Here is a 13,556-nt window from a genome sequence, read left to right as displayed (position 1 = left end):
CTTGTTTTCTGCAAAAGCATGAAAGCTACACCCATTGGCAGAACTCATAACAGACTGTGTTCCTTTCTGAAGTGAAGCAAGTCTTGACAAGCACAGGACAGAAATTCACATTCACACTTAGCTACCTTAATTAATAGGTAAAACAGAAAAAACTAAAAATACAAAAAAAAACCCAACTAATCAAATGTCTCCAAATACACAATGAAAATAAATAATATTTATATTAAGTACATAAGAAGAAAATGAACTTAATACTACACAGGCCAGATCTCACAGACAGGTAGAACAAAACTCGATTTGATTATGAGGACTTTTAAAACACATCTGTATGTCTCTGCTTCATAACGTCCTCTCTTTCCTTCAGAAAGGAAAAACATCCAGTGTTGGACACATATGTGTACATTCATCCCTCCTGCCCTCTCCACTCTGAAGTCTCACAGTACTAAACTTGTCAACTACTTTTTAATGAACGTGTTGAGATGTTAAGGAAGAAAAGTATCCATCAGAGATGACTGTTACTCAGGAAATTTTAATGGTTTTGTTCTTCTTAATAATTTAAATTATTACTGGGTGAAGACATAAGCAGCTTTCAGAGACCTTAGCAGAAATGAGCAATTTGGAAGTTGTTACTCAAAATGACTTCACCATACACTAATCCCTATAGAATACTGTTTACATTCATGTGAAATGGAAACAGTTCCAGTGCTTCCTTCTCTGCTTACATGATAAATCAGGTCATGAGGATAAGGAACAGTAAAGAGCCAAACCAAACATGTCATTATCCATTTAAATACTTGTTAATAAATCTAGATTGGATAACTAATACTAACTGCAGGGGAAATAATTTAATAACCACTTAAAAAAAAACAACATTGCTCTGCAATAGTCAATTATCTCTGACCATACCTAGTGTAAATAAACAAATTTATAATTGCACAGCATGTTGAAACTTGTTCTGGAATACTTCCATCACAGTAGCAAAGCCATCTTAGTTAATACTGTTTACAGCAAGAACAGAGAAGTGCACAGTCCTTCAAAGAAACACACTATATAGGGTGTGTTTATTTTTGTTTCCAGAAATGTGAAACTAACAGACTCCCCAAGTCAGAGTTGCATCCAAATCTTTGTCTTAATACATGTTAAGGGATTGTTCCAATAAGGTCTTATCCCCTTGTAAGCTCATGTGTTCTTTTAGCCTCTACAATGTCATGTATCAACAGTTTTGATCACTGAACTGTGAGCATTAAGAAGTATTTCCTCCATGTAGTTAATCATACTGAGTTTTACTTTTGAACAGTGCAATACAGCTCAACAACTGACCTGCAGTGGTGTCGGCGCACCATCCATGAGAACTCTCTCTGGCAGTCCAGACAGTGATTAACTTCTGTGTCCCCCTGCCACCTCTGCTCTGCACTAAGCTTCTGCTGGAACTCCAGAGCATCGGATTTTTGCCACAAAGCATCCTTATCTCTGCAGTGACACAGTTAAAAGAAAGAAAAGCTCTTAGAAGTTGTCAGTGTTGACTTACGGTTAACCAACCTCAACTGGAATGCTGGTGAAAGTTTCACAGTAAAAATTCTTTTGCTCCTAAAATTCTGAGGAGCTTTCAGATGTAAAGACAGATCAGAAAACCTATTGAAGCTTCTGCAAAGACAGGGAGAAGAACGTATGCCATGCAGAGACCTACATATTTTTTCAAAACAGAAATCAAAATAAGGAGATATTTTTAAGTGTTACAATTTTTTACTACATTATGGAAATGCAAAATTTCAACTGCTAATGGATTTGGCCTTTACTTGTATCTTCAATTTGGGAATATTTGCCTGGATGACCTAAGAAGTATCCCTGAACATCCTATGCAAGGATTTTAATTTCTGCTTGCTGTTTATTTTGATGCCAACCTGATCAGTTCTATCAAACGTTCTTCAAGGAACTGCTTTGTTCTTGTCAGGTCATCCAGTTCAGCAATTAACTTCTGGTCACTGCTATCTTTGTCTGCTGCCACCTTGCTGAGCTTCTCAGTGTAATCCAGGATCTTCTCTTTTGCTTCATCAGCCTCTTTTTGGATCCTGATCAAATACAAAGGCAATTATGAATCATTTTTAGCTCATGTATATTCAAGTCTTCCCTGAGAAAGGAAAGGCATCTCCACCCTGATAAACAGATAGTTTCAGTGAAATTTTTCTCACTGTGTGTATTTTTTAGAGGTAGACAGAATCTCCCCAGTTTTCTGCATCACTGAAAATGCATATAGATCCATTATCTAGTGAACACAGCCAGCAACCAGCAATTTCTTGGATGCCCTGCTTATAGTAAAGCTTATGATGGCTACCAACTAGGAATAATACAGATGATAGCAGCACAAAGATACAAAAATACATAGGTTATGGTTAACCTATTACACTGTGTAAGCCCACGCCTCACACAAGATCTATTTCTGACACCAGTTTATCCACACCACACAGGCAGCCCACGCTACACACCTCAAAAGCACATCCTGAGTTAGATTATTAAAGCTGATATGAAACCTGACAAAGATGCAGGATGTGGTCCCATTCAGATCATTCTTACTGACTCCCTGAAACTTCACAAAGAGGAGACAAAAAACAAACTGACCAAAAATACAGCCTGTTCATTCCTTACAAAAAAACCCCAATATTGTTTTAATTTTGTGCTTAACCTATAAGGTAAAAAGAGGTTATAAAAATGTCTTTCATTAATTTATATCAGCTAAATTAACAATACAGTAAAAACTAAACCGTGCATTCATGTGTGCTGGATAATTTCCATGTTTCTCATCTGAAGTGTCAATCTGATATTCCCTGCCACTGCCCATATGCTATTTGTTCTATATTAACCCTGTGACATATGGTGCTTCATAAGCCATGGCAATTTTCAACACGTTTTGACTATTGTCCCCTTGCTTGGCCTACAAATTAACGGCTTCTATAAAAAACCCAAACTCACCTTTCCAAGAGTTCTCTAAGAGAAGTCACTTCCTCTTCCTTCTGCAGCCGAGCAGATTCTGATTCTGATAGCTGTTCTCTTGCTTCATCCAGCTTTCTACACAAACTCGTGTTTGCAGCCTAGTAAAATGAATGACTGTATTTCCTTACATATAAAAACAAGATTTTACCATGAACAGGACAATTACCAAGACAGCTAACAAAGTTTAAAAGAATCAGTTACAGCCAAACGACCAATTAAGATATTATTGTATAAGCAGGCAGTAATTAGTTGTGTACGAGTGACTGATTACTTCTGTCACACTGAATAAGAGATACATGCTAAAGTAAGACAGTGTTAAGCCCGTAATTCTTGTTAGTACATGTCAGTTGAGTTTTTGCCTCCTTATCGAGAAAAATCTCTCATAAATAATGGCAAAAAATACACCCTGAAAGCTTTGTCACCACCTAAAAGCTTCAAAAAAGAAAAATCAAATAGGAGGAAAATATCGTTTATTAAAACCCACATAGAATATGAAGGACAATTGAAAACAACCCAACTTATTTCACAGCTAGACTCTCCAGAGAAGTCTGCCAAACTTGGTGTCCTCAGGGAACACACCTAATTGCATCTAAAGGTACATTTTTCTCCTAGCAGGCAAGGCCACATCCAGTAACCTTAACTTTCTTCATTCTGGGTTCCTTAAAACTCAGTATGACCCTTCTAACTCAAATGTTTGCTAAACTTATTGCAAAAATTCTGTTTTTTCTGGCTGGGTTCTTTCTCAGCCACATTAATTCTGTAATTCAGTGCCTTTTGCCATCTGCAAATAGATGGATTTACACACGTGGCTGTATGGGAATGCAGGGCCTGAGAAAGACACATCTTAAAATCGTCTCCATTTAAGAAGAGAACACACAGCCAGGTCTTACATAAAACATGGCCAGCATTCAAGGCAGGACAAATCCTAAGTGACATCATGCTTTTCAGAATATTTGCTTCAGTGTCTATCAGCTGCCCAGTATTTTGTCTGCAGCACCTGATTTTATACAAGCATTCTCAGACTCACAGCCAGTCATCAGAAATGTTTCTTGCCTTCCCACTTGTAACACTAATACCTGTTGACACAAACACCACTGGTTTTAATTCAGATCAAGCACCTACTTGTAATTCTGTAATCTCTTCCTCTGCTGCATGCTGTTGTCGCTTCTGCTCCTCAAGTTGCTCTCTTACTTTCCCACACTCCTCACTGACAGCCTGGCAGAGAGATTGAGCCAGTAGTTAATAATTCTCCAGCAGCCACCCCTTCACCTACAAAATTCCCACCTGTGAATTATGAGTGCTCTTACTGCCATGCATGGGATAAACGCAGCACCACTGGCTCATGAAAGACAGCTAAAAAGAGACTGAAATTTTGGAATCAAGCAAACTCACTTTATGGTGGCACATTAGCAGTGTTTTACTGTGACTTTGCCTATGTGACTGTTGCAATTCTCAAGAAAAAGGTCAAACCCATGCAATGGCATAAGTCTCTGATCAACCACCAATCTTAGACATTTTATGAGAATGGCAAAGCAAACACAATGAAATCTTCAGCCTTTAGGTGTGCTGTTTCACATGCACAGGGCTGACTCGTGCTTTTTTGGAAGCAAAACTTTGATCTTCCCAGCTGCTACCTTGAGCAGCTGAAAGCAAAAATACATGAGGGAATTAAATGCAAAAGCAACTGGTCTCAGTCTGAGTTCCCTTTCATCAGAATCAGTTCTCAGGAGAAGCAGTGTTGTAGGTGTGAGGAACAGGTCTTGAAATGTTCCTACAAAAAAAGGAAACAACCACAGCTGTGACCAGAGGGACAGCACATGCCACTTTCAGTGCCAATGTAAGAAATCACCACCCTCATGAGTACTGACTTCCTTTTCTGTATCACTTGGCCTCTCCACTATACATGTCCATAAAACTCTGAAGAGTTATTTTACCTCAGATAGGCCTCGGTCATGAGCACAGAGACATTTTCAGATTCCCAGGCTAAAGCTAGTTGCATGTTAGTCTCAGCCTGACCCACACAAACCTTAGGATTTCATGCAGTAATTGCTGCAGCAGATGGTAAAGCATCTCCCTCAGTTATAATAATTACATCAATTTACCTTGAATTTTTTCTGATAATTTAGAATCTCAGTGCTCATTTGAAATTTTATTGCAGACAGCTCTTCTTGGCTGGTCTCTTGGAAACTCTGTGCCTGTTTCTTTAGTGTCTCCAGCTGCAATTGCAGACCTGGGACAGCTGCAGCACACATTTGAGCCTCCTCTAATTTCTCTTGCAGGCTCTTGTTCTCCTCTCTGAGATCAGAGATGTCAAGATTCAGCTTCTCCTGTTGCTCTGCTGCATGTTCTTCCAGTTCTTTGAACCTTTCTGTGGCCTGGGCCAACTGCTCTTCTGCATCCACCTTTTCAGAGGTCAAGGCACAAATCTGAATACCAAGTTCAGCCATATCAGTGTTGGTTCTGTGGAGGAGATCTTTATTTTCTTCGTTTTCCACTCTAGCATTTTCCAAATACCGCTTAACCTTAGACAGCTCTTCCTTTAGGTTCAACAAATTATTTTCCAGCTCAGCTTTTTGATGGGCTGTTCTCTCCTGCTCTTTCTCCAACTTTTCTTCCCTTTCTTTACATTGCACCAGTTCTTGAAGATGGTTTCTGTTGAGAGACTCGGTCTGCTCTTTCAGCTGCTGGACAAGCATCTTCTGCTCACTCAGGACATCCTCAGTGACTGCCAGCTTGCCTCTCATCCTCTCTCTCTCATCAGTGGCCTGCTGAAGCTTGACTCTCAGATCAAGGACCTCTGCCTGCAGCCTGGACACTTCACCTCGGTTGACCTCCAGCTGCTCTTCACTCATGGTCAGTCTGAAGGCCAGTTCTTTTGCCTCCTTCTCCAGGGACGCTGCTTGCTGTAGTTGCTCTTTTCTCACTGATTCCTTTTCTGATGTGAGAGATTCTATAAGTTTTGTCTGATGAAGGCATGTCTTTTCAACACCGAGCTTTTCCATCTCAAGAGCTTCTGCTTTCTTCCTGTATCTTTCAGCTTCTGCTCTTAGCTGCTGACATTGGCTCTCCATGCCCTGCAGTTCTACTTCCTTCTCCATGAGCTGTGACTGGATACACTCTCTGCTTTCCTTTAAGGTGTCCAAGCCTTTTTCCATTTGTAAACTATGCTGTTTGGCACTCTTCAGCTGTGCTTCAAGTGAGGCATAAGACTCCTTGGAGGTCTCTTCTCTTTGCTTTAGTTCTTCATATTCTGAGTGCAGAGCCTCCAGCCTCTCCTCTAGAATTTGGCTTTGCCTCCTGGCATTCTGCAAGTCTTCATCCAGCTGTTTGTTCTCACCCCGAAGCTTCTTCTCTTTTTCATCAACTGACACCAGGGCATCATCTATCTCACTCTGAAATTGTTTCTCAGAGGCTCTCAACCTGGCTACTTCAACTTCTAAGGAAGCTTTAGAAGCTTCCAGGTTTTTCAGCTTCTCTTCCATCTTCTTCTTAGATTGCTGCAAATTCTCCTTCTCTGCTTTCAGCTTCCTGCTCTCCTCATCCAATTCACTCAGTGCAGAGTTTTGCTGCTCCATCTGCTCCTCCAGCTCCTTGACTTTCTGCCCAAGATGCTCCTTCACAGACAAGAGTTTCTGGTTTTGCTCCTGAAGGCTACACACAGTCTGACTCACCTTTGTTAAGCGACCCTCCTGTAGTTCAAGTTGCTCTGCTTGCGACTGGAATTCCTGCTTCAGTGCTCCTTCCCTCCTACCATACTCCTCCTCAAGTTTTTCTTTTTCCTTCCTGACTTCCTCAAGAGTTTTTTCCAGTGAACCCACCTGAGCTAGCGACCCCATTACCTGGGTCTGCAGCTCAGCCATCTCCTTTCCTTTCAAAGTCAGGGCCTTCTGAAGTGCATCCTTTTCCTTTGCCATGGTCTCCAGGCTCCCAATCAGCTTTTTACTCTCTTCTTTGGAGTTAGCAGTGAGACTACTATATCTGGATTCCAGTTCCTTCTGTGCCTGTTCTTTCATGAGCAGCTCCTCCCTTGCTGCTTTCAGCTGAGATGCATGTTCATCACTGAGTTTTTGCATATCTGCCTTTTCCTTTTCCATCTCCTGAAGCTTCTCTAACAGTGCCCGTATCTGGAGGGCAAAGTCATACTGGGCTGTGGCTTGCTGTCCCTTTTCATCCAAGGCAGCATCAACTTTTGCAAGGAGGTTGAGGTCCTTCTGTTCTATGGAACTCAGCTTGGCTTTGAGCTCATCAATGCAAAGATCCTTCGCAGCAATCAAAGCCCTAGAGGTCTCCAGCTCCTGATTCGAAACCTGCAATTTTGAGGCACAATCTTCCTTGCTGGTCAACAGCTGTTCTACCTTTGTTGAGTGCTCCTTCTGCTGCTCCATTGCACCCAGTTCCAGTGAATGTAGGCACTTCTGCAGGTGATGGACAGTGCTCTGAGTGGAGTGTGAGATCTCACACTGCTTCTGTAATTCTGTGATCATCTTTGTCAGCCGGGAGTTCTCCTCACTGTAGTTATTGCTCTTCTCCTTTTCTACCTGCACTTGTTCTTTTTGAAGGCTGACAGCTGCCTGGAGCTCCTGGTTTTCAATTTCTAGCTGGTGAATACGATCTTGGAGCTCCCTCTGCTTCAGCTCAGCCTGGTCAAGTTCTAAACGCATCTCTTCGTAGCCCTCAAGGTGTTCAACATTTAGTGAGTTATTTACATCAGGGCTGGAAGGAAACTCTTGAGCCTAAATGAACAGAAGGGGAAAATCAGAAAGTTTAAGCAGCATTAACATTCATTTAAATGATGCGTTCAAATGAGAGCAAGTTCAGTACAGTAACATTGTGTGCTGCCTTCATAGCACTACAAGATATCAACTTGTAGGAAATGGGGCTCATTTTCCAAAAAGATAAATAAAAACATACCTATCGGCAGGTAATCTTCTGCAAGATAGATCTTTCTACAAGATTTGTATGTTAAGCTGAAGCATCTGACAGACAATTCCCTTTACTTTTAATTAAAAATGTTTTTTGCAGTTCAGATTATAAGACTCATAATTTTCATATAAACATTAAGTTCTCTGAAACTATGTCAACCAAAGACCTATCATGACATATAAACATTTATTTGCAATTTGCTTACCTGCAAATAATTGCTCACTAAACTGCTCATGCTGGAACTGCGACTTGGGGGCTTCCATAAATATGCTGAAGATCCAAGTGAGGACAGAGTCCTTCTGTTGATCACACAGAGAAACAATATCTAAGGTAAGTCTAAGCACATATAGATGTCTTTCTACTTGTATATGTAAGATTTATCTAGTGGTAACTACCACATTAAAAAGGACATAAATTCACCTGCTGCCTCAGCCAGCAACCACTGAAGTTGATGAAAAATAAGATAGGGCTATCCAAGGCATCTATAAAAGGTGATGGGGCTGGTAGCCGTCACTTCCCTCATCAACAAGAACCAAGGCAGTCTTGCGCTAAGGAATTGCATTGCTGTGTGGTGGCGGATCAACCAGATGGTGGCAGCAAAGGGCCCTAGGAAGCCCCCATTGACACAAATGGATCTGGACCAGACCTGGTAGTTTTTGTTATCCCCCACTTCTCGGTGGGATCACCACGGCTGCAAGTGAAGCACATTGCTTGGCTGTGCAGTCACTACATGTCTCAGCTCTTGAAATAGAGGAAGCTAAGAAGATTTCTTTTTGTGCATGTATAGATGAGAACAGCTTGGGATTTGGGCCTAAACTGCATCTACTGGAAGTGCCATATTACAGAACATCATCTCTGATTGCTGGTGCTCACTATACTGAAGGAGGAAACAGAACAATTTTGTCATGGATTAATTACATGGGAAAAAAGCATATACCTGCTCAAACACAAGTATTCCTACCCTCAAAAGCAGAAGCTTCTACAGATTCTTTAGGAAACAGGTGTTTTTCATACTTGTTAATACAAAATCACAATGTAGCTCCATCTTACCTGGCAAACGCTGGCCAAGCAGCATCTAAATCATAGCCTCTTGATGCCAAGTCAAACTGAACATCAGTGAGCTCATAGAGTTGACCCACAATGTCAGAACTCATTTTGGAATTCAAAAATGGACTTCTTGCATAGTACCAGTCACTTGAACACAAACAAAAGGGAAGTAATACTCATTCATAAGCAAAAGGGAAGCAGCAGCTTCTCTTAAAAACAATAAAACCCCCTACATCATTATTCACTCCGTCTCAGAAAAATTATGATACAGTACACTAAACACAGATGGAAACAACCAGACCCACCAAATAATATCCCATCCCTTCAATGGAAATGAAATTAAACAAATTTAATTAATTCCACATAAATATCTTTAAAGGAGTCTCTGCACAAAATATTTTTTCCTCTAGTGCTTGGGCAAATCACTGACAATACAAAATATTTGTTATTCACTGGATAATCACAGAGTAAATACGTAAAGCACACATTTAATATATCAGAAATGAGGAACTGAAAGCAGCATCCAGAGTTAAATACATTGTGAAAATAGCTGGCTTTTTCTTTAAGCCCTAGTAGTGTTCCTCCAACCACATACACAGTATCTTTGGAATTTTTTGGCCAAGGGCACGTTGTGCCTTTGTGTGACCACCCACAGATATATACAAATGCTTTCTGGGACTTTGTGAAACATATCCAAATTAAATCTCTCTCCTGACAAATAGCACATCAAACCCAGGACCTTCAACACTTATAAATACATCACCTTTGAAACTGAGATACAAAAGCATCAGCACAACCCACTCCACACATATTAAGCTGTAAAAACTTTCAGTCTTCACAAGCCCAAGATAGGTATGAACCAGTGACCCAGGCCAAAAGGTCTATGATCCTTCATATCCTATTACCAGCTCTCTAAGCCAATCGTTTGGAAGCATTTCAATTTCTTTCAGTGGCTTCTAGCTCATGTTGCTTGATCACACTAAGTGAACACCCATTAGTTAAAAAAGCACTTTGCTATTCACCTGGTCACTTTGGTGTTCATAAAACATTGCTGCAAGGTGTCTGCTAGCCTTTGGTGAACCAGGGAATAGCGAAGAAATGCTCTTCCTTTTCCAAGAGAGGTTCGTAGCTGGAAGGGAGAAACCACAAGAAAAGAAAGTTAAACACCATTTGTGATCATGCAGAGACATGACCAGAACAGCCCTCAGAACAACACAAAAATACTCACAATAAGCCACTGTAAAGGAAAAAGTTGTAAAGGAAGCCAGTAAGAACTGCCACTGAGGAACATTTTTTCCTAAGTCTGTCATTGGGTGGAATCTTTGTTTCTACAGCAGGCTGCTGTCCACTTTATAATAATACAAAAGGCACCACAGGAACCAATGAATAATCTGATATATTGAGTATCTGAGCACAGACTATGTTAAGGACAATTCAAAATATAAGGCAAATCTCAATGTGCCCAGCAAAGGCAGAAGTGACCGCTTAAGTTACTGAAGATGTGTATGGCCACAGCTGGAAGAGCTTTAGGACAGATTTAGTCATAGAACAAAGATGTACACATATACAAACATGCATCCCCATGGACACGGTAACCCCAGACAATGCCAAAAGCCTTTCTTAATACTTAGCCGTTGATTAAAATCTAATTCTTTCTTCAGACCAAGAACAGCTGCATGACCAAAATTAACAGATCTTTTTATGAAGACAGCTGTTAAATCAACATAAGGGGGCTCACAAAGTTCAGTACTGATTTTTTTTACAGCCATTGGCTTGAAAAATTGGTACTTTATTTGTTCATCTGAACCATTTTCTGTCATGCAAACCAGTGAAACACTGAATAATTGTGTTTCATTTCTTCTTTCCATCAAAGTCAGTAATCAATTTAGAAATGGAAAAGGAGCTTGATGGAAGAATTTCTCATCCAACTGCTCATCCAACTAACAAAGCAAAGACATTTATGATTTATAATAGAAACCAAATATGAAAGAGGCTGAGGAACAAGTTAGTAGGTTATTGTAAACTTTGCTTGAAAGCTCAGTGTGAAAGAAGGCTCAAAGGCACACAAGCTTTCTTTCCAACCCATCAGTATTCCACTATGGTGAAGTGAGAGCAGTACCCTCAGCTTCCCTGTTTTTGCTGTTACTGGGCTTCTGCTCTGAAGGAACATAGGCTCTTCATTTAGCTCAGTAACCCACGACACACAGAAATGTTCCTTATAAATGGAACCTGAATGAAATGTGAAGCATAGAAACCAACACTTTTTACTGATTTTTGGTTTGAATTCTACAAGATACAAAGTGCAAAGTACCACTGTCCCTAAGCATCCCAGAAACAGCAAATTTAATTTACCACTTGGTTTTCACCCTCATTTACCCTGCAGATATCTGAGCATTTCTTCAGGGATATGCTATCCCTACTCTGTTCACAGAAGCTTACAAGTGTTTTTTCCTAACTAGGCACATTTAGTGAATATTTAAGAACTGTCCAAAAAAAAAAAAAAACAAAACCAAAACCAAACCAAAACAAAAAAAACCAAACAAACCCCCAAAAAACAGATGTAAACAAAAAAACCACACACAAAAAAACCCTCAAACCCACAAAATTAATTCTATCCTTACTCCCATTGGTTAATCAATTTAAATTGGGATATTTTCCATAAGCAATATGGAGAGACCAGAAAAAATGTACATTATAAGAACCAGAGGAAAATATTTACATATATGCAGCCACAAGTACCTAAAGACTATTTCACTAGGAAACCAAACCATGCCACCTCTTGCTGGAGCCCTGCTAGAAATCAGGGAGGCAGTGTATGGCATTGACAATGTTTGCATGTTGACAGGAAACACTGTAGCTAAGGTGCAGAAAATGGCTGTAAAGATTTGAAAAGATATGTATTCAGTGTAATCACCTTTTGAAAGGGAAAGGGGAATGACCAGAACTCATTGCTCACTTACTGCTCCCAAGAATAAGGCCCTCTGTTTAATTATCAGATAACTGTTTCCAGGGTATTATTTACTTCCTTGCTCCACCTCTCTAGCATATAGTGCATCCTAATATTAGAAGCACTGCAAGCAGAGCAGAAGAGACATTTATGCTGCTGAATGTTTGACCGTTCTTCAAGTTAACTGCTATTACTCTTTCCTTTTTGTTCATTTCCACGTTTGAAAGTCAACTAGTATTGTTCAGTAAGCAAACAAGGGACATTTGGAAACCTTTATGTTCTATCCAGCCAGTTTCAAAAATTTGCTGCTGATTTCTACTTGTAATGAAGGGAAATAACAAACATATGTTTGTGCCATGTGTCATTTAATTTCTGGGCCCAAGTCTGCCAGCTCAGTTACCTGAAAACAGACCACTAATTCTTTCTTTAAGAGTTTATATTTCTAAATCACAAGTTAATAAAGATAACAGAAGCTTTCCACCAGCTAATTACTATGGCTGCACATAAATTGAAGCAGAAAATAATAGTAATAATTTCTGATACTAACAGATCAGCTAACAATTTAACAGACAGGGGTACTGAAGAAGGGAAAATGCAGACCAGTCTTTACATGTGGCAATATGCAGGTGATACCACAGGCAACAGACTGCTGAAGAGTACAACATAGCCACTTTTGCAGAAAAATCTGAGTGGCTCCTGCTACTGAGAATTTAGGGGCCACCATCTATTTTCTATAAAAAATCCAAAAGGATTTTTCTGGCAGCAGCAGCTACTGTCCTTACTTCTCCAGCTGTCCTGTAGTGGGAAATCCAACCCAAATTCCTGTGCCTCTCCCCTTTTTTCCTTCCCACAGGTAAAACAAACCAGAGCCCTTCCTTGGACTGTTCACCTTGGAACAGCAAAATTCAACATTGTCAAGGCTGAGAAGAAAGAAAGGTAGGGAATCCAGAGCCTGACTCTGCTACAGTACCATGGATCTCTTTCAGATGGATCAAAACAACATTACCTAGAGCTGCTGTGGAAAAATTCCCAAGAGAATAGGAAAGTCTGCTGTAAAGAGTAACTTGTCAATGCAAGTTTGCACTGCTCACAGATAATGGAAGTGGGCATCAGGACAATGCTGGTCAGCACCACCACACCACCGCCTCTTCTACCCGCTAGGAAAATCTTCAAATGATTCTTAAGACTCAGACAGGATCAACACAGAAAGCTTCTCACAGTTTTCATTTCACCCATGCATTGAGCTGAAGATATGTTTTTTACAAGCCTAAGCTTTTATTACTAATCTAAATCTAACAGGTACAAAGCTTTTTGTGGCATTCTTGACTGCTTACCCAAGGGAATAATGACAATCATCCTCAGCCTTTCACACAGAGGAACAGAGTTCAGACAAAAGACTACATTGCTGCTATCAGTCTCAACTGATACGGACCTCAACTCTATGGACCAGTTAAAAAAGTCTTATGAGAAGTCAAATATAGTGAACCTTTAATCTTACACTTAGAGCCAGATCCTGCCATAAGTTTTGCTGGAGATGGCATGCTCTACCCTTAACTTAATTTTTCATTTATTTTTAGAGAAAATGGCACTAAGTTTATGAAAGGGCTGGGCACAACCATAGACAAACCAGTCCATTCACTTGTGAAAGTGG

General features: G+C 40.2%; 1 protein-coding gene across 3 annotated transcripts in view; it reads right to left on the bottom strand.

Annotated features, from left to right (window-relative positions):
• The window catches only part of FYCO1 (FYVE and coiled-coil domain autophagy adaptor 1), a 44,523-nt gene that overhangs the window by 19,441 nt on the left and 11,526 nt on the right, over nucleotides 1-13,556 (bottom strand). For 2 of the 3 annotated variants that reach the window (XM_062509417.1, XM_062509426.1), the window contains exons 5-12: nucleotides 9,981-10,087; nucleotides 8,962-9,105; nucleotides 8,117-8,210; nucleotides 5,091-7,721; nucleotides 4,111-4,203; nucleotides 2,968-3,086; nucleotides 1,902-2,069; nucleotides 1,321-1,470 (exon numbers count right to left, since the gene is read on the bottom strand). In XM_062509417.1, coding sequence (XP_062365401.1) covers nucleotides 1,321-1,470; nucleotides 1,902-2,069; nucleotides 2,968-3,086; nucleotides 4,111-4,203; nucleotides 5,091-7,721; nucleotides 8,117-8,210; nucleotides 8,962-9,105; nucleotides 9,981-10,087 — 3,506 coding nt within the window. The remainder of the gene's footprint in view (nucleotides 1-1,320; nucleotides 1,471-1,901; nucleotides 2,070-2,967; nucleotides 3,087-4,110; nucleotides 4,204-5,090; nucleotides 7,722-8,116; nucleotides 8,211-8,961; nucleotides 9,106-9,980; nucleotides 10,088-13,556) is intronic. The other variant, XM_062509434.1, reaches the window with a different exon arrangement.

The sequence above is a fragment of the Cinclus cinclus genome, chromosome 1, assembly GCF_963662255.1.
Source record: "Cinclus cinclus chromosome 1, bCinCin1.1, whole genome shotgun sequence".
Classification (NCBI taxonomy): domain Eukaryota; kingdom Metazoa; phylum Chordata; class Aves; order Passeriformes; family Cinclidae; genus Cinclus; species Cinclus cinclus.
The sequence above is the reverse complement of the archived record's forward strand: the minus strand, read 5'-3'. Positions and strand labels throughout refer to the sequence as shown.